General features: G+C 41.6%; 1 protein-coding gene across 1 annotated transcript in view; it reads right to left on the bottom strand.

The window, feature by feature from the left end:
* Positions 1 to 3383: 3383 nt before the first annotated feature.
* The window catches only part of pfkmb (phosphofructokinase, muscle b), a 35944-nt gene continuing 12768 nt past the window's right edge, over positions 3384 to 26559 (bottom strand). Inside the window, exons 4-27 of the mRNA XM_034687784.1 lie at positions 11937 to 12061; positions 10879 to 10950; positions 9830 to 9934; positions 8449 to 8522; positions 8216 to 8293; positions 7682 to 7871; positions 7423 to 7588; positions 7290 to 7334; positions 7032 to 7140; positions 6838 to 6933; positions 6678 to 6770; positions 6457 to 6582; positions 6215 to 6279; positions 6055 to 6118; positions 5821 to 5967; positions 5643 to 5713; positions 5449 to 5536; positions 5170 to 5322; positions 4924 to 5088; positions 4775 to 4836; positions 4560 to 4671; positions 4352 to 4451; positions 4134 to 4239; positions 3384 to 3599 (exon numbers count right to left, since the gene is read on the bottom strand). Coding sequence (XP_034543675.1) covers positions 3461 to 3599; positions 4134 to 4239; positions 4352 to 4451; positions 4560 to 4671; positions 4775 to 4836; positions 4924 to 5088; positions 5170 to 5322; positions 5449 to 5536; positions 5643 to 5713; positions 5821 to 5967; positions 6055 to 6118; positions 6215 to 6279; positions 6457 to 6582; positions 6678 to 6770; positions 6838 to 6933; positions 7032 to 7140; positions 7290 to 7334; positions 7423 to 7588; positions 7682 to 7871; positions 8216 to 8293; positions 8449 to 8522; positions 9830 to 9934; positions 10879 to 10950; positions 11937 to 12018 — 2508 coding nt within the window. The 5' untranslated portion in view covers positions 12019 to 12061 and the 3' untranslated portion in view covers positions 3384 to 3460. The remainder of the gene's footprint in view (positions 3600 to 4133; positions 4240 to 4351; positions 4452 to 4559; positions 4672 to 4774; positions 4837 to 4923; positions 5089 to 5169; positions 5323 to 5448; positions 5537 to 5642; positions 5714 to 5820; positions 5968 to 6054; positions 6119 to 6214; positions 6280 to 6456; positions 6583 to 6677; positions 6771 to 6837; positions 6934 to 7031; positions 7141 to 7289; positions 7335 to 7422; positions 7589 to 7681; positions 7872 to 8215; positions 8294 to 8448; positions 8523 to 9829; positions 9935 to 10878; positions 10951 to 11936; positions 12062 to 26559) is intronic.

Raw genomic sequence — 26559 nt, 5'->3', positions numbered from 1 at the left:
AAGAGTGCAAATGGTAGTAAGCATGTGCTTTAGTGATGGGAAGTTCGTCTCTTTTCAGAGAGCAGGCTCTTTTGACTCGGCTCCCAAAGAAGAGCCGGCTCTTTCGACTCCCAAACGGCTCCTTATTTAGGATCTTTTGTAGCCGTCTATTTTACTTTAACTTTGCAAAAACTAATGGTTGTGTTGAAAACCCTTTTACGTACGGTGTTTCTATGAGAAGACTTATAATTGACCAATTTTGTGCATTTATTCTGTTACAGAACCATTCTTACCTTAACCCTAGAGTTAGGATTAGGGTTAGGGTTACGGTAAGGGTTGTGTTTAGGGTTAGGGTTAGGGTTGTGATTAGGGTTAGGGTTAGGGTTATGATTAGGGTTAGGGTTAGGGTTAGGATTAGGGTTAGGATTAGGGTTGTGATTAGGGTTAAGGTTATAATTAGGGTTAGGGTTAAGGTTTTGATTGGGGTCATGATTAGGGTTAGGATAAGGGTTAGGATTAGGGTTAGGGTTAGGGTAAGGGTTATGATTAGGGTTAGGGTTAGGATAAGGGTTAGGATTAGGGTTAGGGTTAGGGTAAGGGTTATGATTAGGGTTAGGGTTAGGATAAGGGTTAGGATTAAGGTTAGGGTTAGGGTCAGGGTTATGATTAGGGTTAGGGTTAGGATTAGGGTTAGGATTAGGGTTAGGGTTAGGATTAGGGTTAGGGTTAGGATTGGGTTTAGGGTTATGATTAGGGTTAGGGTTAGGACTAGGGTTAGGGTTAGGATTGGGTTTAGGGTTATGATTAGGGTTAGGGTTAGGGTTAGGACTAGGGTTAGGGTTAGGGTTACGGTTAGGATTAGAGTTAAGGTTAGGGTTAGGGTTAGGGTTGGTGTTGTGGTTAGGGATATGATTAGGGTTAGGGTTAGGGTTAGGACTAGGGTTAGGGTTAGGATTAGGGTTAGGGTTAGGGTTAGGATTAGGGTTAGGGTTAGGGTTAGGGTAAGGGTTAGGATTAGGGTTAGGGTTATGATTAGGGTTAGGGTTAGGACTAGGGTTAGGATTAGGATTAGGATTAGGGTTAGGGTTGGTGTTGTGGTTAGGGATATGATTAGGGTTAGGGTTAGGACTAGGGTTAGGGTTAGGATTAGGGTTAGGGTTAGGGTTAGGATTAGGGTTAGGATTAGGATTAGGGTTAGGGTTAGGGTTAGGATTAGGGTTAGGATTAGGGTTAGGATTAGGATTAGGGTTAGGGTTAGGGTAAGGGTTAGGATTAGGGTTAGGATTAGGGTTAGGGTTAGGGTTAGGGTTAGGATTAGGGTTAGGGTTAGGGTAAGGGTTAGGATTAGGGTTAGGGTTAGGATTAGGGTTAGGGTTAGGGTTAGGGTAAGGGTTAATTAGGGTTAGGGTTAGGGTTAGGATTAGGGTTAGGGTTAGGGTTAGGGTTAGGATTAGGGTTAGGGTTAGGGTTAGGATTAGGATTAGGGTTAGGATTAGGGTTAGGGTTAGGGTTAGGGTTAGGATTAGGGTTAGGGTTAGGGTAAGGGTTAGGATTAGGGTTAGGGTTAGGGTTAGGGTTAGGGTTAGGGTTAGGATTAGGGTTAGGGTTAGGGTAAGGGTTAGGATTAGGGTTAGGGTTAGGATTAGGGTTAGGGTTAGGGTTAGGGTAAGGGTTAATTAGGGTTAGGGTTAGGGTTAGGATTAGGGTTAGGGTTAGGGTTAGGGTTAGGATTAGGGTTAGGGTTAGGGTTAGGAATAGAACCAGAACTAAACTTAAGAAAACAGAACCAGAACCAAACTCATGCAAACAGAACCAGAACCAAACTCAAGCAAACAGAACCAGAACCAAACCAGACCCGAACCAGAACCGAACCAGACCCGAACCAGAACCGAACCAGAACCGAACCAGAAATGAACCAGAGCTGAACCAGAACCGAACCGTACTAGAACCGATCCGTACCAGAACCGAACTGTACCAGAACCGAACCAGAACCGAACCAGGGTTAGGGTTAGGGTTAGGGTTAGGAATAGAACCTGAACTAAACTTAAGCAAACAGAACCAGAACCAAACTCATGCAAACAGAACCTGCACCGAACCAGACCCGAACCAGAACCGAACCAGAACTGAACCTGAGCTGAACCAGAACCGAACCGTACCAGAACCGATTTGTACCAGAACTGAACTGAACAAGAACCGAACCAGAACCGAACCGGAATTTAACCAGAACCAGAACCGAACCAGAACCGAACCAGAACCGAACCAAACCAGAACCGAACCAAACCAGAACCGAACCAAACCAGAACCGAACCAGAACCGAACCAGAACCGAACCAGAACCGATCCGTGCCAGAACTGAACTGAACAAGAACTGAACCAGAACCGAACCGGAACTTAACCAGAACCAGAACCGAACCAGAACCGAACCAGAACCGAACCAGAACCGAACCGGAACCGAACCGTAGCAGAACCGAACCAGAACCGAACCAGAACCGAACCAGAACCGAACCGAACCAGAACCGAACTCAAGCTAATAGAACCAGAACAAACTCAAGCAAACAGAACCAGAACCAACTCAAGCAAACAGAACCAGAACCAGAACAAAACTCATGCAAACAGACCCAAACTGGAGCAAACTTTATTAATGTCCTCAGGTTGGCATTGAGAAAAATCAGATACCTCAGCTTGGGGTTAGGGTTGTGATTAGGGTTAAGGTTATGATTAGGGTGAGGTTTAGGGTTGTGAAATAATCAGTAATGCCGACGTACGCTTTTTTAGAGAATTGTTGATATGTGCTTTTGATAACCACAAATGTCGTAAGATGAATAGGATATGTGCAGACGTGTGCTTTTTGTAAACCACTAGACTGAGGTAATGTCTCTGTTGTTTCCAGGGTGCAATGTTCACCTGACAAGACCCTTTGCTCACCCCTGATTGCAACTCACCCACACCTGTTACCCCCCCCCCCCCCCCCCCCCCCCCCTCCTTTCTCCCCCTCCCTTTGTTTTTCTTTACGTATGAACAACTTTATTAAGATGACACGTAAACATGTTTCCCCCCTCCCTTTCTCCTCCCTTATGCTTTTGAAGAACTATAAAGTATTGAGCATCTCTGTCATCCGGCGGAGAACTTCAGATGCTCTTGAGTATGCTGTAACTTCTCTCTCATGCTGCATGAATAAACTTTGTGTGTAAACTTTGATACTGAATTCGAAGCCTCATTTCTGGTCAGTGCTTCGCTGGACGATCGCCTCACGGCTGGGTCACCCTACCACACAGAGTACAAAATGCTGCACAAGTTGAAATGAACATTTAGACATTTTTAGAGAGCATCAGGAGGTAGAAAAGGGGTGCACAGGACACAATGCAAGATATACTTAGTTTTTTCAATTATGTAATTATCATCTTTATTAATATTGCACTTGTCAAAGAGAGAGTTTACAAAGTGCTTTGACACTATTACAGAACAATCACATGGAGAAACTACTAGGGAACTACGCCTCTCTTCTTAATGATGTGTTCCATCGCAGCCCTCTCAGAGGTGTCCAGATTGATCTTGTACTTGGCCAGAATCTTCAGGATGGGCCTCAGCTTTAGCCACCACTGCTTCTTTGGAATGCGGTGTCTGTTGAGGACAAAGATAGTCAGAGCTAATAGGAAAGTAAAACCAACAAAATATGAAACCACTGAGAACCATTTTACACCATATTAAATGTGGGACATTTCAAATTAAAGGTTGATTAAGTTATTTTGACCACTGGGGGGCAGAACATCACTAAACAAACAAAGAAGAATCTGTTGACTTCTTTCACACATCTGTGACTTTCATGCCCAGGATGAAAAGCTAAAATGTTTTTATAATGTTTTAATAATGTGCTCAGGATCTGCCAATCCCATTAACATGAATAATCTGCCCAGTATTTGTAATTGTAATGCTTCCTAATTGATTAGTGATTGAAAAAAAGTAATTCCATAACAGCATTCAACCACTTCTGAGCTAACGTTTAGATTTGATATTGTGAAACTTCACAATGTGAAAGGCTTTAATTCCTTTTCCCCCTCTTCTTCCACAAACTCACAGCAAGTTACGTTACATTTGAGTAAATAAAAGCAAAAAACTATTAAACAGATTAAGGGAAAAGGAAATAAAAACACTTACTCAAAGTCAGTTAGATCTTTTAGTTCTGCCAGAGGCTGGAAGACCAAAGCTCTTTTCTTCATGCCCAGCACACAGGCTGAATCTGAAGAGTTGGCAAAGATACGACCTGAGGGTTTGAGGTAAAAAACAACAACACTGTATGTCAGAAAAGGCAGAACAAGAAGCCATTGTACAACAATTGTGTAAAATGTATTATTTTAGGGTGATCATTTCCACACCATGTCTGTAGCATTCCTTTAGCTTGTCAGTCAACCATAAGACAGATTTAATCCCCATCTTTGTCCCAAAATTCCTGTCGAAGGGAGTAGGTGTTCCACCCTGGTAGAAAAGATAGGTTATCTCATGTTAATGAAACTGAATTTGGAGGAAAATGTTATGAGTCTTTATGTAATAAAAATAAAATCTACAGTACATGGAGCTGCTCACCTGCTGCATGTGCCCCAACACATTCTTTCTACAGTCAAACACACCACTGCCCTCCTCTGTATACAATTGGAAGATAAAGTCTGTGGTGTAGTTGGCATTGCATTTCTCATTTCTGAAAGACATGTAGAATAATTAATGAGATATGATCCCATGATGAGCTTAAGGGTTTTAATTTGATTGTACTTAAAATATACAAGACAAATATTCCTGAAAACCTGAGAACGAGTCCTCTTTTCACTGTGGTCTTCATCTTCTCCACCAGATGCTCCACATTCACCTATGAAACAAAAAAAATAAAAATTCTTCCATCCTTGATGGGGTTCTGCCATCACGTACACTATGCTAAACTTTCATAAAGACATACCTCAAGATCATGAATGTTGAAAGGTTCCTCATAAATGTAAGCAGCATCGGCCCCAGACGCCAAACCAGCCATAGTTGCCAGGTAGCCGCAGTATCCTCCCATAGTTTCAACAATGAACACTCTTCTCTTGGTGCCAGCAGCAGATTGTTTGATCCTGTCACATGTCTGAATAAAGAGGGGGGGAAAGTGTCTTGTCTATCATCTGTTGTAAGACTGTACTATTTGTTACTTATGTGAGAGTTTTACCATAGTAATAGTGTTAAGAGCAGTATCAGCGCCAATACTGAAGTCGGATCCGGGAACATTATTGGAGACGGTCGCAGGAACAACGACAAGGGGAATACAGAGTTCCTCGTACTTTTCTCTAGCCTGCACCATCTGCAGACCGCCAACAAATGCCTGAAGAGGAAAGGTATGAATGAAGAAATCAAAAAATGTCATGTCATGAGTGACTTTTGCAGTCATGCTTTTCGTTTTAAGGCTTGCTTGGTAGACAATTAGTTATACATGTAGTTAATTGTTCACCTCAAAGCCTCCAATGATGACCATAGCATGAATGTTGAACTTTGTGATGCTCAGACTGATCTCTTCCATGAACTCATTTGGCAGGGATCTTAAAAAAAATTGAAAAATATTGAATCATATTCATCATAGTCAGCTGCTTACACATGTTCAGTAATAACTTGATAACAAAAGATGCTTTCGATGTCATATCTCACCTCTTTGTGCCCAGCATGGAACCCCCTTTTCCAGTCCATCCAGCCACACCAGACCAACCAATGGGCTCAATCTATGAAGGACAGAGTATAGGCTTCATCATGCTCTTTGCTGTTGATTTATGAACTGTAATTACAGTGAAAGTCTTAGTGTTTGTTACTGTGTGTAACAATAATTTACCATTCCATGAGCCAAGCCATCAAAGCTGTCATGCACTGCCAGCATCTGGTGGCCCTGTAGGAGCCCGATCCTGACAGCTGATCGAACGGCAGCGTTCATTCCAGCACAAGGAGCTCCAACATTCAATATGGCGATGTTGATGTTACTCTGGAAGGGGAACATTCATGCAGACATCTGTCAGATTAAATGTGTTTTCCACAAAGACCTTGTGACTGTACGTTAGTAGATCCTGACCTTAGTATCTGGGATGTGCACATGAGCCAACATTTTGTACGTGTTCCAGTTGTTCTCAAAGCTCCTACGGTAAAAAAAAGAGTAGAAATGTACAGACGTTTTAAAACTGGACACAACACTTTTAAATTTTTCATGGATAACACAAAAGTACATGTCTCACTTTCCCCTGAGCTTCACAGCTTCCTCAAACCTTCCCTCAGCCATGGCTGCTGTGACATCTTTAGTCTGATGGAGAGGAAAGAGGAAACTGAGAATTGATTCAGAATATAAAATTAAAATAAAACTTACGGATGTAAATTATTAGTAGAGCCTGAAATAAAAGCATCTGCTGCTCAACTGCTTAGATCAGAGCAGAGAAATATTCTTAGTTTTAGTTTAACACAAAAATAAAATGTGTCTCACCACTTGCACACACTCCATGAGAGGCAGCCTGACAGCCATGTTTCCAGATAAGCTGACCACACTGGCAGGAGTGTCTGGTGTAGCTTCCAGCAGAGCCATCACTGCTTCCACCCCCATCCTGCTGGCCTGGTTCATGACAGTACAAGAAGCAGACACCTCAGCAGGTACACTATAACCCAAACAACAACAAGCCATCTTTGCAAATGCGATGGTCACATTACCAGGATTCTGTCAAAGGCAGAAGGTGTTCCTCCTCTCTGGACATGACCCAGGACAGTGGTGCGGGTGTCAAAGCCCAGCTTCTTTGATACCAACTGCACAGAAAGATCATATTAAGCAGTCTGCCTTATTAGAAAATCACTGATGTATGTCATTACTGACCTGTTTGATGTGGTCACATGTGATAGGTTTACCATTGAGATCAATGGCTCCCTCTGCAACAATGATAATATTCAAACGGGATCCACGGCCTCTTTGCTGAGAGGAAAGAGACAACAGTTGACACTGAATAAAAGCCTTGTGTTTGACCCAATATTTTAATTAGTGCTAAAGATGATGCAGGGCAAGACGTTTACGTCAATCAGTCTTCTGCACAAATGATCTTGCCATCCCTCATCTGGGGGCATCTCAGGGATGAACACCCAGTCAGCACCACAGGCCAGAGCCGTCACCAAAGCCAGGTAACTGTGGGGTAGAGAACATAAAGCCCGGGTTACAGATGAGCATTACGCTAATTTATAGGCTGTATTACAATGACTGAGTTAGGGCACATTACATTATGTCTCCACATAGATGAACTGTGTTTTGTGAGCAGACACATAGCATTTACTCACCCACAGTGCCTGCCCATTACCTCCAGGATGAAGGTCCTCTGGTGGCTGCAGAAGTATACATTTCACGTCAAGTGTCTTAAAACACGAAGCAGCTCTGTCAGCAAATAGAATATATGACTGGTGACATACGTACCTCTGTGCTGTGGTGGTGATGGCATCTACAATCTCTATGATGCGATGCAGGGCAGAGTCGGTGCCGATGGTCATGTCAGTGCCACAGAAGTCGTTGTCAATGGAGCCCACCATGCCCACAATGTTGAGAAGGGAGGAGCTCTTTGCCTCATTTTCAGTGATCTTGCCTGAGCAGATCAAAACAACACTCTCAGATAGTCATTTAATATTAGGATGTTGTTGTTGCTCAAAATAGTGATTTTTGGGTTCATGCCTCTCACCGGCTCCGACCAGGTCAGCCAGCAGCTCGCTCCACTCTGTTCTGAACTGGTTGGCACCAGTCAGACTGCCATCACCTCCGATCACACACAGGTTGGTGATGCCCAGCTTGACTAGATTGCAGGCAGCCTTGGTGCGTCCCTCTTTGGTGCGGAAATCCTGACAGCGAGCGCTACCAATCACAGTCCCGCCCTAATGTCAGACAAGGAGACACAGAAATTATGTGAAAGCAGAGGGGGGAGGAGGTAAGATTATCTGAAACCTGAGCCTGAATGTTAGAGATCCATTAAGTCTTGCTATTTGACTGGAGCTCTGGCATTTAAATGACCTTTGACTTACAGATCTGCACTGTAGGACTGCTTATATCAGACATATTACATATAAGCTCATATCACACATATCACACATATCGCACATATCACACATATCACACATATCACACATCCCATTATAGTATGATCAGCTGAACACATGTCACAGACAGCACTGACATGAAACACATTGAGATACAAATGCTTTTACATCCTTGTTCTCACCAGCTGTAGCATCATTGACACACTCTCCCAAGTAGCAGCGCGAATGTTGTCACCTCCATCCACCAGACCCTGGTAGCCCTGACAACAATGGAGAAATAACAATTGTGAACTTATTTAAAGTGAAATCATGGCTTTAGGGGGCATGGGCCGCCTCTTTGGTCTTAGATTGTTTGTTTATAATATTGGGGTTGTTGAATAATTACATGAATTGCTGAGTCAAAATCTGCATTTACCTCATGGACAAAATAGACCTTGGCCCCGGTGTAAAGTCCAACTCGGACTGTGGCCCTCACAGCTGCATTCATACCTGCAGAAACATTGTGTGGGTTCATGTAAGCCCTTGAGATTCTATGAGGCATTCTTAATAACAGACACACAGGAATAAACGATTAATGAGAGATACATGGGGGAAAGTTTTTGATAGTTTTCTTTCAAAATTATGCAAAAATTGTTTTAAGTTAATTTTGGGGATTTTCCTTCACTAGTCTTTGGTTTAAGACTGAAGTGCATGCAGTCTTTACAATACACAACCTTCAGCAGGTCACGTAAAGGACAAGATGTGGATAGATTAGCTTTTAGGCTGCCAAAAGCATCTCCACTTACAGTGTAAGGGGGGAGAGGCCAGACAGGAGGAGTAGAACGGCCCTCTCACTTCACTTCACCACTTTACAGACACATGACTGAAAGGTCATGCCTCTAAAATTAGCCTTCATAACAGATTTAGTGTTAGAGATGAGAGGAAGTATCACAGAGAAGAAACCTGGACTTCAGAATGTAAGAGGAATGACAGGTAAACTTGTAATGAAGATTATGTATTGGGGAGTGGGGGAAAGAATAGATGGGTGAGGGAAAGCAAGCTGAGCAGTTTTGTTCCAAACTGCTCCAAGAGCCTATATGATTAACATAGGCAAAAATAACTGCCATATGGATAACTCACTCAGTACAGAGGTGTGAGGGGTCACTGACTCACATCCCAAAGGTCATAGTGAAGATATTCCTCTTCAAGTTAAAGGTCAGAGGAGAGGCTGTCTCACTCTATGGTCAAATAAGGAGGAGGAATCCTATCCAAGCCTTTTATTTTAATTGATTTTTCAGATAATGCAGATTAGATAGTTATTTTGGATTAGAGGAGTCACCTCGAAGTACCTTGATTAGGAATAAAAAATAACAGTAGGCAAAATTAAGGTAATGGAAGCAACACTTAGAATTTAATAATGATATTATACAAAGAGGTAGACTTTTCAATGCAATTAGAAATGTTATTTCTAATTGTATTCCTATCAGAAAAGATGATTTTAACTTGCTGCAAAAATTAACTGATTTAATTGCAAACAAACGAATCACTTAATATTTGGAGATCTATGTCAGCAAAAGCTTACTTGCCTAAAATAACAACAAAAAAGTCACCACAATTTGGAATCTAGATTTCCTTCATTTGATTCCCATCTTTTCATCTAAAGTATCTCCTCTGTCATAGTGAAACGCCCTTGTTAGTCACTAAGAAATACATTCTTTAATTCCAGATCCTCTCAACACCTGCTGAGTTAAACAAACACTGAACATGCCTGTCTCTGGCACTCCATTCACGCTGCCCCCTGAGGACTCTTCACTTACCCTGGGCATCACCTCCCGATGTCAACACGGCGATGGCCCTGCCCTCCCCCATCTTTGTTGGGTCAATGGGAGCCTTCTCTGCCATTTTCCTGGAGCTGGAGCTGGCTGAGGGAAAGAGGCCTTGAACTTAAGATTCCCTGCAACCTGCTGATTCACCGTGTAGAGCCTCTCACCTGTGTCTCAGCCTGCTGCTACGCACAGTAAGAGCAGTGGCAGGAGTGTGCAGCTTAACTATCTGCTTGGCAGACATGGGGGCACACATAGTTGTGTAACACATCTAGATACACACCCACATACTCACATGCACACATTCATACATAAGGTGTCTATTATAGGTATTTAACCCAGTTGCATCCACCATCCCTGCCAACATTGCTCATGTATGTTTGTTTTTGTGTTTTTTAATCATGGGAAAACCACAGAAATGCATATTGGGGAACTCAACTATAAAAAACTAGCAGAATGTATCAAGTTTACACATATAGCTAGTTTTTCAGATTTCAAGATACTTTCAAGATTTCAAATTCTGCCAAAATTCTGGATTGAATTAAGTTTTTAAGTTTGACATCTAAGAACTTTATCTCACCCCCCCAAAAATATCTCATGTTGAACTTCTCTTTACAAAATCTTCTGACAGGCCAAGAATAATAAGTAAAAGTCCTATTAATGAGTGCTGTGGACATTTTGTTATACATATCTGCTTATCACTTCCACATTGTGTTCTATGTCTGCTGTGTTGCTGAAATATTTGACTTCATTATGATGTCTCGGACAGAAATAACCTGTTAGCTGTTTGACCTTTAGATACAGAATCCACTGCTATAGCTATCAAAATCCTACTTACTGTCTATCAGTACCTGCTGTTACAGCAACCTGCAGGTACAAACCCAGACTGTGCAGCAGGGGACATACATGTATGTGTACTTATGCTGTTATTGATTACATCATGGTAACAGCTGGGTAAAATGAAAAAGAGTTGTCTCTTTTTGCACTTTTAGAGACTCTTAACAAAACGACAGTGACAGTCTGTATGTCGCAGTATGTCTCACCAGCCTCCTCTGCTGGATCAGGACTGGGCGTCTTGTTGTTGCATTCAGGTACTGAGAGGTCATCATCACCACCTGGAGAGGGAGATCCAAAATGCATGATCCAGTATGTAATCCAGCCTCACTCTCCACGGCTCATTCATTAACTTCATGACAGGAAAACCTCCATAATCCATCCAGATTATGAGGCAGTATCTCACTCACATGATAGGCCTTCTCTGCAATAGACAACATGCTCAAGCATCACTCCTCAGATTTTCTCCTTGCGCCATGTTGTTATTGCAATCATGTGTTATTTTGATGAAACATGCTCTATCTGTAACAAGCAGGCTAGTTTACACCCACCAGCCTTATCATGTCTTAAGCTTTGAGCTGCAGCTGATAGGCTGGTTACTGAGGAGTGCATACTAGGCAAAGAGCGCATAAATATATGTTGTCCAACTTTCTCTATTTGGCCAGGAAAATGTGCTCTGACTTCTGTGTCTGATATTTTTTATATACTAAAGGTATATTAGAAACTAAAGACTGATATTGTATTGGACAAAATAATCCATAACAGTTGATGTCCCCTCAGTTTTCATGGCTGTAATTGTCAACCAACAATTGTAACATAAATAAATGACATAAACACTGTCATTTATTCTCTTTTTTTAATTGGCTTAAGTACATAACTTTATTGATTGATTAAAGGTGTAAAATCAAGAGTCATAGTGACAACAGTGAGTAAAGGAGGCTCGTGGTAAACAGCTGACTGGAGCTGTCTCTAAATAGAAGCAGGACTTTTGGATGCAACCACAGTGATGCAATCTTTGAATACACTGCACCCTCCCCTTTTGATCTGCCATTACATTAAAACTGCACAGTCATCCCTTTGATTAAACATGTCAAATTTATTTCAACACATATATATTTTAAATTTACCAAAGTCAAGTCAAACGTGTCAATAAGGAGATGCTCTTCAGTTAAAGTCTGAGTCTTTCCAGAAGCAGGTTAATTTATCAGACATAAAAATATCACATTAATGAGATAAAATCACACAAATATCCAAACAATGTGTATACCTTTAACTTGTCTTCTGATCCAGATCACCAGACTGGCCAGAAGTGTGACAGAGAGCACCCAGATGACACCCAGGTACCACATCCTCACAGCACCCCTCGGCTTGGGGAACCATTCTGAGTGTGATCTGTGGTACAGTAATAGCTCTGATATCACTACTTCATTTTAGAGAAATGACCTTCATCGCTGGAGCACGGCGGTCACACAGATGCAATCCTACAGTGTTTGTTATAATTAGGAAGGAGGGGTGCTGGGGTGTAATACAAAACACATTTGTTGTCATTGAGGAAGCACAATACAGTAGAGAGTAATAACATAGTATAGTGACAGCAAAACATACACATAAAGGGCAATGGTGATTAAGGGAAAGAGGTCTCACAGGAGGTGAGACTGCAATGCCAAACACAGAGGAGAGGAAGGAAGAGGATGTTGAAAAGCAGGGCTGTCTCAGTGAGCTGCATTAATCCTGTTAGCTATCGTTTCTAGCTAAAAGTTAGCTACTGATATGTGTTATTTACAACATGCATTGTCGACCATTAGCTACAGATGGCAGGTAGAGTTTTTTTTCTTATAATTATATTTTTTTCAGGATTTTATGCCTTTATTTAGAGAGGACACTAGTTAGAGAAACCATGAGAGACAGTGGGGGAAAAAATGTAACCTGTGCTGCCTACTTGAAGGCTAGCTATGGCCTCTGTACATTGGCCGTGCAACATTACTGTGCGGCAGTAGCTCAGTCCATAGGGACTTGGCTTGGGAACTGAAGGGTCGCCGGTTCGAGTCCCAGTATGGACGAAGTTTGGCAAGTGGAGAGGTGCTGGTTCACTTGCCTGGGCACTGCCGAGGTGCTCTTGAGCAAGGCACCGTACCCCCAACTGCTCGGGGTGTGCAGCATCCTCACTCTGACATCTCTCCCTAAGCATGTTCACTGCATGTGTGTGCATGTGTGTGTATATACCAAAAAAAAACCTGTATGTGTAGCATGTCCAAAAAAATATAGCATGAGAGAAAAAATTGAATTCCCCCCTGGGGATTAATGAAGTACCTTTCTTCTTCTTACTGGTCTGGTAGTGTAGAGCATTTACTTTTTTTTTCTCCATACGTCACTCGCCTGATTTGCACAATCTATCCGGGGCTTCGGCCACGCGGTCGAAACGCAAACAACAATGGGGGGCGCAGAACCTTTTAGTTCAGGGTACAGTAGTTCTAGGGGCTGAAAGACCCTGGAACTCTTGGTCAAAACGCACCCTAGGCCTAACTGGCGCCCCTAGTTAGCAGGAGTTGTGAGTGTCTGTTTTCATAATAGTGTTAGATTAATCTTTTTTCATAATATCTTTTATCCTCACAGTATTAATTCAAAATATCCAAGTAGGCTTTTGTGTTGATTTTGAATAGTTTGTGCTTCTGATTGTGGGATTTTTACATTAACTTGATTTGCTCATTTGTAACATCCAGAAATAAACAAAGAAAAAAACATGATATGAGTGTGCGTATGTTGTTTATTTAAAAACATGCATTTGAATTCTGCACCCTGATAAGTGGATGTCTTTTTCTTTACAGCGTTATTAACTAATTTTTTAATTTTCTTGTTACATCATTAGCCACCCCTATAAAGTTTCCAACGGTACCACTACTGACCCTGCTAATTTGCAAAAAAACACACACTCAGGGGCGACTACACAAAATGTTAATTTTGTCTTTCATACCGGCTCTTGGCCTAAACTGAACCGGATTCTGAACCTAAAACTGGCCTTTGAGAGTCGTTCAACACATCCTCACTTTCAAAAGTCTGTTCACTCAACAGGTTTAAAAATCAAACTAACAGATATAAAAAAATCAAGAACAGCACACATGCAGCCAAACAAACACATGCATCATGCAAGTTAAAAATGCTTGAAATGAATGATTTGCCATTAAAATATCTGCTCATGTCCCCTGTCAAAGCAGTGACTCCACAGCCCTTGCTTTACCACCACACCCTCCCACAGCAGCAAAATGGCGTCCAAAACAGATCAATCACTGTGGACAAAAGGCAGCTTGTCATAAACACACGTCTCAGGTGGTGTTTGTTTACTGACACTGTGCACCCCCGTTGGGTTGAGCGACATGTAGCTCTCTCCTGAGGCAAAACTGGATCAATAGTACTATTTCCAGGTAATCCCCCCTTCCCCTGTCTTCCTGGACAGCATTAACACTTACACAGCCTGTAATAAACCATACAGATCAATACAACAGCAGTTTGGCAAGAAACACTTCCACCTCAGCTAACCACCTCAGTAAAATGTGGACTGTTTTCTAACAATCTGACCTCTCACTGTCTCCAATTATGTGAACTATACCGGGCGTAATTAGATCAGGCTGTGTAAAATAGAATGTAATGCTTGTAAATGGTGAGACAGTTCTCTGTGGTGGGAATCATTTTTATAAATTAGTGTTTATAGTTCAAATTTACATAAAGGGCAGCTCTGACATTTAGAAATACAAACCTACATATTAAACATTTTATTAAAGGAACATTTCCACAACCTTGTATCCTTCTTTGTCTTTAAAACCTGTATACTGTTATAAAGTTAAAGTTTACAACCCAAATATTTTATTTTACACACTGCATATTTGCTGTTGGTTTAACAGCCTGTTACGTGTGATTATCTTGTCCACTTTTGCAAGCAGTGGAGTGAGTGAAATTGTCCTCAGTAAAACTGTGAGATCAGGTTTTGTCTGATCATCTTAAATATAAACAGAAAAGACATTCATATAAGGGGAAAAACATTCTAAAGTTAATAATCAGACTTATTCACATAGATTAAAACTAATGTGGGAGTAAGTACTTAAGATGAAAACAAAGAAGTGCAGGAAAGAACCCTGTGCAACAACTGTACTCATCTCACAGTCAGCCAAGAGGTGGCAGCAGCACACGCTCTTTACCCGTTTCTGTGTGTGTATCAGGGCTGAAGCGGCACATTCAAAGCCTCTGCCTAATAAATCATGTACTGAAAGTGTCAGTGCAAATTTTGTTAGATTTTATTGCAGTTTAATCATCTCAATGAATGTTTTAATAGGCTGATATTTCAGAGAGCGAATGGCAGCGCAGTGATAAATTATATGTGGTGAGCCAGCCCCCCTTGTCTTACCTCTCTCCCTCTCTCGCCTTTCTTCACTGCAGAGAATCATAATGTAGACCTGCACAGCTATTTGTCCACTTATTGGAAGCAGGGGAGACCTGTGTTATAAACTTAGATTATCCATATTCATTTCAAAACAAACAGACTAATTTATAATTCACCCGCAAGGCAATGAGGGCCTCTGGTCAAGCCTTTCCTCACTGCTAATGCTCAAACTTTTCTCTTTTTTCAGTTCTACATATTATTATTTTGCTCTCCACTTCTTCCCTCAAAAGGCACTTTATGAATTCATCAGGTTGGACCACCGAGCTCCACCTTATGCTTAGGCCTCCCACACCATTTAACATGTCTTTGAACCCTCCTCCTCTCTCTGAGGATTGCTCTGTTTATCCATTTGTCACCCCCCATCCCTCTCTCCCATTATGTACATATCTTAAGCGTCCCATTTTCCTCCTCTCCTAGATTTCATCCATTCCCTGTTTCCTTTTTTTTAATACGTTTCCCTTTGACCTTCACTTCCTCAGCTTCATTACACTCCCCACTTTCTTTATTTCTTCCCTGTTTCCCTGACCATAAGGTGGTAATGGAATGCAAAATCAACACGGCCGTGACATTTTGGGCACCACCCTCTCCTCCATCCCTCAGGCTCTGTCTCATATATAGGCTACTGTTGTCCTCTGCCAGCTTGGATATATGATGTGAGGTATGACTCCTCTAATAAGGACATGGATGAGAGAATGGCGGAGGCTGGGGGCTGTAATTAAAGAGCGAAGGGTCTCTGTGAATAAGTAGGGAGAGCGGGGAGGTAAAACGGTGGCTATCTGCGGCGGGGACAATAAATCAACCTGCTCCTTTAGCCGGCCTCAACACAATATCACCATACAGCGTTTGCCCCCCCTCTTTGCAAAAGCAATTCCGTCATGTCTTGTTAGCTCATTCGTCTTCATCAGCACCAGTGGGAGGTTCAGACCCCCCAACTCACCCACCACCCTCACCACCCCCCGCCCCCACCTACTCCCCAATGCCAGGCCCCATTGATCAAAGCAGAACCAGCCTCAGCATGGGCATGGGTGTCATATCATTTTCTCTCTCTTTCTCACACAAACACACACACAAACACACACATACACAACACACAAATTCCGTGCCGAGCAACAGCTGAAGTGGCGACAACAGTTAAACTAATCTTAGCTTGACCGAGCAGATCCGGGTCTTAATGTTATTAATGAACGCCTGGTTTACACACACTGCGTGCTAATGGCATTCAGGGCCAATTAAAGGATGACTAATTAATGAGACATTTCCTATAAGGCTTATTGATATGTTAATTTGCAGTCGTATTAATCACAGTCTTAATTGTACTGCCTTTAGATAATAAGATTTTCATTATGAATAATGATGAATTGTTAAGCCAGCTGAGTTGGAGCAAGAATACGAGGACAAGAGCAATTCAACTTACATTTCTATTTCACTTTTTGCCTACTAAAATCTCCTTTCTATAAACCCTGTTAGAAACTTTCCTTATTAAATCAATTGTTATTGTGCCTATTTCTAGTGTAAATAGACCAACTAAATGCTAAATAAAATACACATTTAAGATGCTGAGTTTGGGTGTTTTGGTTGAAGAAGAAGAAGAAGAAGAAGAAGAAGAAGAAGAAGAAGAAGAAGAAGAAGAAGAAGAAGAAGAAGAAGAAGAAGAAGAAGGGAGTTGCAGTTGGTGGGGGGAATTTTTCTATCCTTGTTTTCCCAAATGATCCAGGGTCTCAACCTTCTTACTACATTTTTGCTTCGACAGTGGCCATAAAGCAACAGGTTTGATTTGATAAAATATTGTGTAAACAGTTGCCAAAGGGGGTTGACAGCTGTTTTCAGAAACACAAGCAGTAGGCTATAAATACTTGTAGTGCAAAGAAAACTGTATATTTGATGCTGAAAACCCCTACCTCTCACGCTGGTGTACTGGCAGACATACTGTTTATGTTGTGTGCAGTTTTAAATTTATCAAAGGAGTTTTTCTTTTAATATTTAGATTCTAAGAGAATATATATGACCCAATAGAGAAATATTACAACAAAACTGTATTTTTTTTCTTCCCTAGTTGACAGGGTCACTCAGTTCAGCCATTACTTCGTCCATACAGTCGCAGAAAAGGCTCCAGATCCAACCTGGCTGCCATAAATAGAGGAGTTTGATGTGAATGCGAGGTCATTAGCGCATTGGTGGCGATGGAGAATAATAATGCAGATAAACAATGGGTGTGTCGGCGCCCACATAACAGAGAGAAGCGAGCTGAGAAACCCTCGTTGTTTTGCTCTTTTGCCATCGGCTACAAAACATTCAATGGTTTGGAAATGTTTGTCTCTCTCATGGCACAACACAAGAGGCTTGTTTGTATGAACGGAGTGACCAGGCTGAATTTTACCTGACTGTTTTTAATGACTGTGCAGGCATTTGGGGTGCTAATCAGGCAGTTGTCATAAGCCTAGAAAATGAACATGAGAAGTTATTTATACTGCATGTGTGCTTGCAATGTAATTAAATATTTAGATATGTTTTGAGAAATTGAAAGCCTACAAACCCTAATAATGACCTCTAATGCATTGCTAGAAATTAGATTTCATGGAATGGCCAGATAATGAAGGACTTAAATACAAGTGATGAACATTTACAGTCCTTATGAATGCCGTTCTCATTCAGTTTGACTCCTAATTGCACTGCTTGGATAAACTTTTTAATAAGATTTTTATTCTGTTCTGAATAACATTCACAACTTTACAAGAGCTGATAGCCCCTCATTTAATTATGATCCCTAAACACAAATACATTTGCATTAGCCCTTTATAGCTGCATTAACAGCATAAAGGTAATAACTCGTACTGGCAGATATTTACAAAATATATATTGTTTTACCTAAAAAAGTCCAGTTCCAAAATCTCTAATATTAAAATGCAAAACATGTTGTTGATGAGACACAACCATAGTGGCTGCCCGTCAATGCCTCCCTTGTCACAGTGCAGCCCAGACACTTGATTGACAGCTGTCAATGCAGCTGATGAGGGCTGACTGAGGGGGTCAGCCATGGTACCAGGGGGCCGCCTGTGTCGTCTGGAGGGGGACACAGACGGGCGGAGGGGGAGGGGGGGGGCGGGTGAAAATAGACAGAGCGACTGTGGTCCACTGGGCTCCCCTCTGCCCCACCCAAGAGGGACAAGCTGGTACAAGGGTGATGGAGGAAGGGACGAGATAGAAGGGGAGAACAAGGACCCCACTGGGTTACTACATGTTGGTTGTCTGACATGCAGCCAGTCACAGATATGGAATAACAAAGACACATAAAACATGACATAAGAAAATTTGAGTTAAATATCTGTTAAATATCTGTTTTTCCATTACTCTGAAGGACAGACAACGAAGATGAGGGAAAAAGATGACAGGAGGAGACAAATACATTAAGGGATAAGTTCGGAGGAGAATTCACCTCACGTTCCTGCTCTTGCCAGCTGGATACAAACGAATAAAAGAAAGGGGAGAGGAATGAAAAGAGACACGAGACGAGAGAGGAGCTAAATGACTAGAGGGAGGCTAGTGGGCTTTTTAAAAAGAAGACTGTATATTTTGGTCACTGAGAGGAAGAGAGACAAGAGAGTAGAGCAGGTTTATAAAGCAGCAGGAGGAAGTGTCAAAAACAGACAGCTACATAGACAAAAGCAGGATGCTGAAAGTATTCACCTTTTAAAGGTAAAGGGGGAGTGAGGGGGGGCGACAGACAGTCAGAGAAAAGACTGCGGATGTTGACAGAGGCTATTAACAGTTGGACGGTATACTGAAAGACTAAAAGGAGAAACAGATAGATCCAGCTGAAGTTATAATGAAGATGGAGAGCGACAAAAAGGACCTGGAGTGCAAAAAGAGGCAAGGAAATGTAATGGGGGAGAGGTAGCCGAGCTGTCAATGGTCTTTGATCCTTTAGTCCATGCTAACCAAACCTTCCAACATGGATGCTGGGTACACACACATACACACACAGCTACACACACAGATTCATTGCGCTTGCAGCCTGTCTGATCCTCGCTCCTCAGGGAGGTGTTAGTCTGTAGGAATCTAAGGGGCTTCGTTTGGACACCAAAGTGAGGGGAGTAATAATTCTCCTCCTCTCTCTTGCTTTTCCGCTAGAACTCATCCCAGACACACCAACCAGGCCCAAACACACACACTTAAAACCCAAAGGTAGAGGACTCTGTTCCTTTAGTCTTCACAGTATGTTACAATTAATGTTATCACAATGATCAGCTCTAAGATCAAAGCCAGGCCATATTTCCCTACTCTTAACAGAGGCTCAGGGTTTATGAACAATGTTGCATTAACAAGGACAAACTAGAGGCAAGCTTTGAATATTTTAAAAAGGAATTGATCTATTTGTAAGAAATCATGGGTTCGTTACAGCAGGCCGACTGGAGGAACGCTTGTTACAAAACCTGGTGTTTAAAATGACAAGAGAAAGACTACAGTCACAGTGAGGATGTACTTCATTGTAGTGGTTTGAGCTAAATACTAACTGCAGCATGCTAACAAATGAAGGATTGTGACAAGTCTGGACAAGAGTGGAAAAAGTAGAAGATGTTCTCAGGATGCAGGAATAATCAATTCAATTTGTGTGTAATATCTGTTGCTGAAAAAATGTCAGGAAAATATAGGCACCTTTTGTGATACAAAGACAAATCTGGCAAGAAATGTGCATGTGACACCAAATTACATAGCTGCCATTGCTGTGTCAGTAACTCAGCAACTGCTGCTGTTCGCTGACTGTAGAAACATATGAAGTTGCATGAGGCTATCTTAACCTTATTTAGATTTTACATGCAGAGCACCGGTCACAACATTTCACATGAAGAAACAGAAAAACTTGACTATCCGGCACATATTTTGAATTAAGTACGAGAAGGAGAAGAAGAAACATACTTTATTAAACCCCATGGGGGATATTACATTTTCCCACTTGTGTTATTTTTTGGTCATGCTACTCGCACAATTTGGTATATACAGTTTATACTATTTTTATGCACACACATGCAGTGGACATGCACTTAGGGAGACATGTCAGAGTGAGGATGCTGCCAACAACCAGCGCAGCCCGAGCAGTTGGGGGTTCGGTGCCTTGCTGAAGGGCAAATCTGCAGTGCCCAGGCAAGTGAACCAGCACCTCTCCAGCCACCAGTCCACTTGCCAAACTTCATCCGTACTGGGACTCGAACTGACGACCCTCCAATTCCCAAGCCAAGTCCTTATGGACTGAGCTACTGCCGCCCATGTACAGTGTAATATAACTTTATTTTACAATGCATGTTACATTTATCAACTAATATTCAATCATTACAGACGTGTTGCATCAACCAATATGTTTTTATACATTTTCATGAAGCAAGTATTTTTTGTACTTTTGCAAACGAGTGTAATGAATACATGCTCTCTCACCTCATAAGCTTGCTGGCTATAGACGAACACAATGTATGTGACCATTTCATTTATCTCCTTGATATGAATAATAAAATGCCATCTACAAGTCAGAAGGAGAAGCACAAAATGACTAATAACTGTTATCTTTCTGATACTCAGGGATTACAACAGGAAGTAATGGCAGTGTTTTGTGCAAACTCAACAAAATTTCAGTCTGTCACAGCTGTTAAAAAAGCTAGAAAGTTGGATATTAAAAGCAGTTTTCCTGCTGTATCTCATAAATATTGTGGTTAAAGTAATTGTGAAGGTGAGCGGGGTATCCAGTTGCTGAAAAGCTTGTGTGCGCAAAATGGAATATGCAAAATTTGCATGCCAGTCCAGCACTCATCACTGACAGCCACTGAGATCTGAAAAGTTGTCTTATTTTTTTCTGATACTGTGTCCCAGGACTATCTTATTAACTGCTCACTACATCTGAACCATTAGTTATGTGATCTATTGCAGTCCTGATAGACAGTCCTTTTTTGTACCTCTTTTAATGTCTGAAGCTTAAGCCTGGTTTATACACCTGTGTTGATCTATGCCTTACCGTACACCATAGGTCTGTGTAGCCACCTATGCAGAAGCCTATGTATGTAGCCTGATGTGCACTGCTTCAAAAATGTAACTGCTTAAATGGTAAATGGACTTGTACTTGTATAGCGCTTTTCTAGTCTTTCTGACCACTCAAAGAGCTTTTACACTACTCGTCACATTCATACCCATTCACTCACTGATGGTAGAGGCTGCTACAGTAAGGGACCATCAGTGTTAGCTAATCTCATCCATACCCATTCACACACCTCTGAACAACAGAGGGAGCAATTCAGGGTTCAGTGTCTTGCTCAAGGCCTTCCACTGAGCCCCAGCCGCTCGAAACAATACCACGCTCAAGCCATGTAATTGGGTAGCATTGCTTTTCCTGCATTTACACATTTCTGGAATCACCATACATCGGCCATACACGCCTTCTCCTCCAATTTTTCCACTCTTTTCATCTTTGCACTAATTGATGTATGATGCTGCTCAACATTCATCAGCCCCAACTCTAACATAATATATAACACATTATACATGAGACATAATACGCTCAGATTCAGTGACTATGGTTATCTTTGCACGAACAAGCAGAAAATAGTGGGATCAGAAACTGGTGATATGAACAGCATTGAAATCGCACTGCCAACTAGTATTTTGGTAGAGCATTGCAGAGCAACGTGGACTATCTAATGCACAAATATGTACGTAGTGCTCAAAACGATGTTTGCCACTTCTTTGTGGCTATGGCATAGGAACAACACAGAAGTGTGTACTAGACTTCAGTCCCCATTACTTAGGATTTATGCTGGGAATTGTAATCTTACCCAAAATACCACAATACTATCTCAAAAATATTGATGACCTGCTATAAGAGATCTTTGTCTCTTAAACCCAATTCAGAAGCCACTGAGACCATCGCTTAAGAATTCCACTACAAACACATACAGCTTAAGTTTAATGAGATCACACTATAGACAGTACGTTCACACTTATACATGTGTTCTTTAAAGAAAGACGTTTTAGTAAAGGCAGCCGATAGAGGGATAACTCAGAGCACAGTTGACATGAACAGATAGAAAAAGCTCAAGGTTAAGTCGAGGGAAAAGCAAAAGAGACACACAGAAAAGTGTGTGTGTGTGACCGGATCAATATCAAACAGTGCTATGATACTGGAGGCCTATCAGAGAGAATGTCAACACTCTCTGGTGAGATGACCCGACACACCATCGCCACCAAATACACACAATCACAAACACACACACACAGTCAGTCAGTCAGTCAGTCCCTGTGTCACCTTTTTCCCAATTCATTATTTACAAGCTCGCGGGGCCTCATTAGCAGCAGGCCACACAATGCTGCTTCCACAAACAAAACAAAACGCTCCCCAACAATAATTGCCTTCTTCTCCTGTGTCCGGACGCAAGCCTCCTTTCTCAGCTGACACCTGCTATGGAGAAGTTTAATAGGAAACAAATCGACACATAAATTACTCTCGAAGACCACCCTTTGTTTCCCTTTCCACAACTTTGTTCCCACTTTCTTCAGCTTGTCTAATAATGACTTTATAACAGTAACTACTCATACATAATAATCTTGAATAATATATTAGATTTCATTATTTTTATGCAGTAGACTTCAAAAATACACTCACTCTAAAATGTCCATGTTCTGGACTCTGCCACATCTCTTGACACTTGCTCTTTTATGGACTTAAGTGTTCTTGCAAATCTTAATTTCCTCCCATCTCCAAATACTTTACAATTCAAGCTGTGGACTGCAAACTGTCTCTTGCTCTGAATCCACTTAACAAAAAAAAAATGTGTAAGCTAAAAAGGAAAAAAAAGAAAACAGAAAAAAGGGGGATAAGAGGGAGACAGCAGGAGAAACAACACAAATAGGTAAAAACAGACAGAAGGGATGCTCCACTGCTTGGCTGACACACATGAGGTCTCTGCAGACTGAGAGGATGCTAGGCGAGGCAGGGAAAGAAAGAAAGAGAAAGAGAGCTGTGTGGTGTGGTGAGCAGCGTCCCAGCCCTCCTTCCTCACTTCAAGCCTCCACCCCCACAGTGAAACTGTATGCTTGGCTTCTCCTGGTTTCTTTAGCATTCCTCCCCATCCTCTTCCAAAGCCTGGGAGAGGACTGAGGCAGACAGCAGGGCTTGTCATAGTCACAGGACGAGGTCCAAGCAGTGTGTGTGTGCGTGAGTGTGTGGGTGTGTGCATTTGTGTGTGGGTGTGTGTCTCAGTTTGCGATGGGTTCATAGGAATCATGCTGTATATGTGAATATTGTTGGGACATTTGTAAGTACATAATTTGTGTAATGCGCTAATTTGCCTCTGCATGCATCTATAATTAATTGTATGGAAGGGAAGGCCAGATATTAAAGGTTAAGTTATGTTCATTACTTAAGAAACCCATACTGCAGCTATAATGTTAATCCCCTCTACCTAAGTTAATCATAAATGAATAAAAAACTAAATTAGTGATGGATCCCTCAGTAAATCCAATAGGTTGCACAGCAGTATGATATATTCTAACTGACAATAAAAAATGTTTGAAACAACTGATCAATACATAAGAAAGAATTTCAAGGGATATGTTATACCTGTTAATGTTTTAGTTGTAATGGTGAAAACTCACTACTAATCTGAAACTGCAAAATGCCTGCAGGACAGAAAAAAGTAGCTGGCCACCCTGATAACTTTTATGTTTTCAAATGAAAAAATGATGTTAGTGATGAACATCTCTGTCAAGTTACAAAATGTCCTGATGCAACATGTTGCTGCCAAATGTTCCATCACAACCTTTTTCAGAATTTTCTCTGGAAAGTCCAAAGAGGTGGGAAGGGCTTGTGTGGCTCCCTTTATATCTGATTGGCCACCCCATGTGTCACCCAGAAATCTGATTGGCTATTTGCCTTGTCAGAGGCGGGACTTATGTTACATTCACTATATGAGCAATGTCACAACCAAGTGGCATCCTCCGGTCTCAAACTATGAAGCCCATGCTGAAGTGTTATAAACTGCAGTTCATCGAGAATCTGCTTGAGGCTGGCTGCAGAAACACCGGAAACCACATACACACCAATTAAAAAAAGATGATCTTTGCAGCATTAATAAACATGTTTACAGCCTGGTTCAAAAAACAGCTTGGCTCTATGTAGCTAATTTCTCTATCGACACACACTGTACGGGGTGATGTTTTTTCTAACACGACGGTTCAGAAGATATTAAGATTACGAGTTTTTACCCAAATAAGGACATGACTGACTTGACTCCCGGACAGGAACACATAGCTGTTGGCTAGGAGGCTCAAACCCCGCCCCTTTACGTCACACTTTGACTGGTTGAGTTCTGCATTTCCAATATGGCTGCCGCTGTCGATTGGCTTCAAAACAGCGCTCAGGAACAGATGGGTGACGTCACGGATACTACGTCCATTATTTATACAGCCTATGGTCACAACAGGCTGTCATCATTTGCATTTCAATGTGACACTTTTTCTTTTCTTAATACTTTAAACTGTAATATATAGAATGCATTGCACATATGTCTTAAGGCAGGTGTGTAGGACAAGCGGCAAACTCCGGTCTCAAACGATGAAGCCAATGCGGAAGTGATATAAACTGCAACACATCGAAAATCCGCTTGAGGCTGGCTGCAGAAACACCGGAAACCACATAGATATGAATGGGAAAAAGCCGATCTTTGCAGCATTAATAAACATGTTTACAGCCTGGTTCAAAAAACGGCTTGGCCCTACAACGCTAATCTCTCTAATGGCACACACTGTACGGGGGGTGAATTTTTTTCTAACGTGACGGTTAAGAAGATATTAAGATTATGAGTTTTGCCCAAATAAGGACATGACTGACGTGACTCCCGGTCGGGAACACACAGCAATTGGCTAAGAGACTCACACTATGTCACACTCTGCCTAGTTGAGTTCCGCATTACCAATATGGCTGCTGCCGTCGATTTGCTTCAAAACAGCTCTTAGGAACAGATGGGTGACGTCACGGATACTACGTCCATATTTTATACAGTCTATGGTGTAGGAGTTGAATGTATGGTTTCAAAAATGCATGGAAACAAACTCCTGCATGCTGCCTGATTTGGAAAATACATTCATTGCATATTTAATGCTTTTGCATATGCAAACACACTTCATGCCACCCCCTCATGAGTCATTGCCCCAGTTGGGCCACCCAGTACAAAAAAAAAAAGTCTGGGCATGTCCCTGTTCGCCAGTAATTGTTAATCTTGCAGTTTTAAAGCAGTAATAATAATAATCATAAAATTCCCCTTTAAAAACATGGGTTTACAAAGTGCTTTGGCACACTAGCAAAACTATACACAAGTAGCACTGGTCATAGTGATCAATATTCACTCCACAGGGAAGGATGATGGAAAGTTTGTGTTCCTCCAAAATCTTTTCACAATCTACAAGAAAGTATCACATCTGTCATTGCGAACAATCTGAGCCATGACACTTTGTTTTTGGGTTGTGTTTTCAAAGCAAATGAATGGAAATTAAATAGGAAGCAGGATCCACATGATCATGTGCAATACATGTATGGATATGGGCTATACTCCTGTGTGTGTTTATGTGTGTGTGTTAGCACGCATCTGCCATTCCACCGTGTGTCTGTGGCCTGTCACTGTGAATAAACAGCAGATCTTAGCTGGCGGACAGTATTGGCAGAAGGACCCCTGTGACTTGTGGAGGCTTAAAAACTCACACAGGGGACTCGGACTGGACGCACACATCCTCTTCCAACTATCCTTGCTCCAATATCTATAAATTATTCACCAAACCTTGACTGATGGGACGGAGATCGTAATGAGAAAAATGTTGCAGGGAGACTGTCAGCCGCGTCCGTGTGTATAATGTGTAAAGAGGCACCATGTCATTACGCACCAAGAGTGTATGTGCAAGACTGTATGTGTGTGCTTGGTGTGTACAGAGAAACTAATTAGCATCAGTGCTGCTGGACAAGAGGAATGATTACGTTTTTTTGTGTGTAATTAAGTCAATGTGGAGTACAAGGAATTTGCTCTGATTTTGAACACTATCTTAAACTGTTGATCACTCTGATGTAGCTCAAATCCTTTCAAGCATGATTTTGCTCTTTCATTAATAGATAGGCAAATCTTAACTTCTGTTTTAATGCAAGCAATTAGTATACGAGACAGAAATGAGAAAACAGATATTAATCTCATGTTTAGAGGCTAACCGCAACACTGTGGTCAGGATGTGGATAACGTAGCAGTGGGCACAAAGCAAAACTGAAGGCAAGAAAAACAGCTAGCGGGGCTCTTCAGAGTTCAAAAGTACACCCTCCAGCAAATTTAAAGCAATACATCACGTTTCATTTATCAAAGCAGTAAAAAGAAATTGTTTTAGAGGTGTAAAGATGAAACAACTATTTGTGACTTTGCCTAGAAGCTATGTTTAGGTCTTGTCA

The sequence above is a fragment of the Notolabrus celidotus genome, chromosome 1 (genome assembly GCF_009762535.1).
Source record: "Notolabrus celidotus isolate fNotCel1 chromosome 1, fNotCel1.pri, whole genome shotgun sequence".
Lineage (NCBI taxonomy): Eukaryota > Metazoa > Chordata > Actinopteri > Labriformes > Labridae > Notolabrus > Notolabrus celidotus.
The sequence above is the reverse complement of the archived record's forward strand: the minus strand, read 5'-3'. Positions and strand labels throughout refer to the sequence as shown.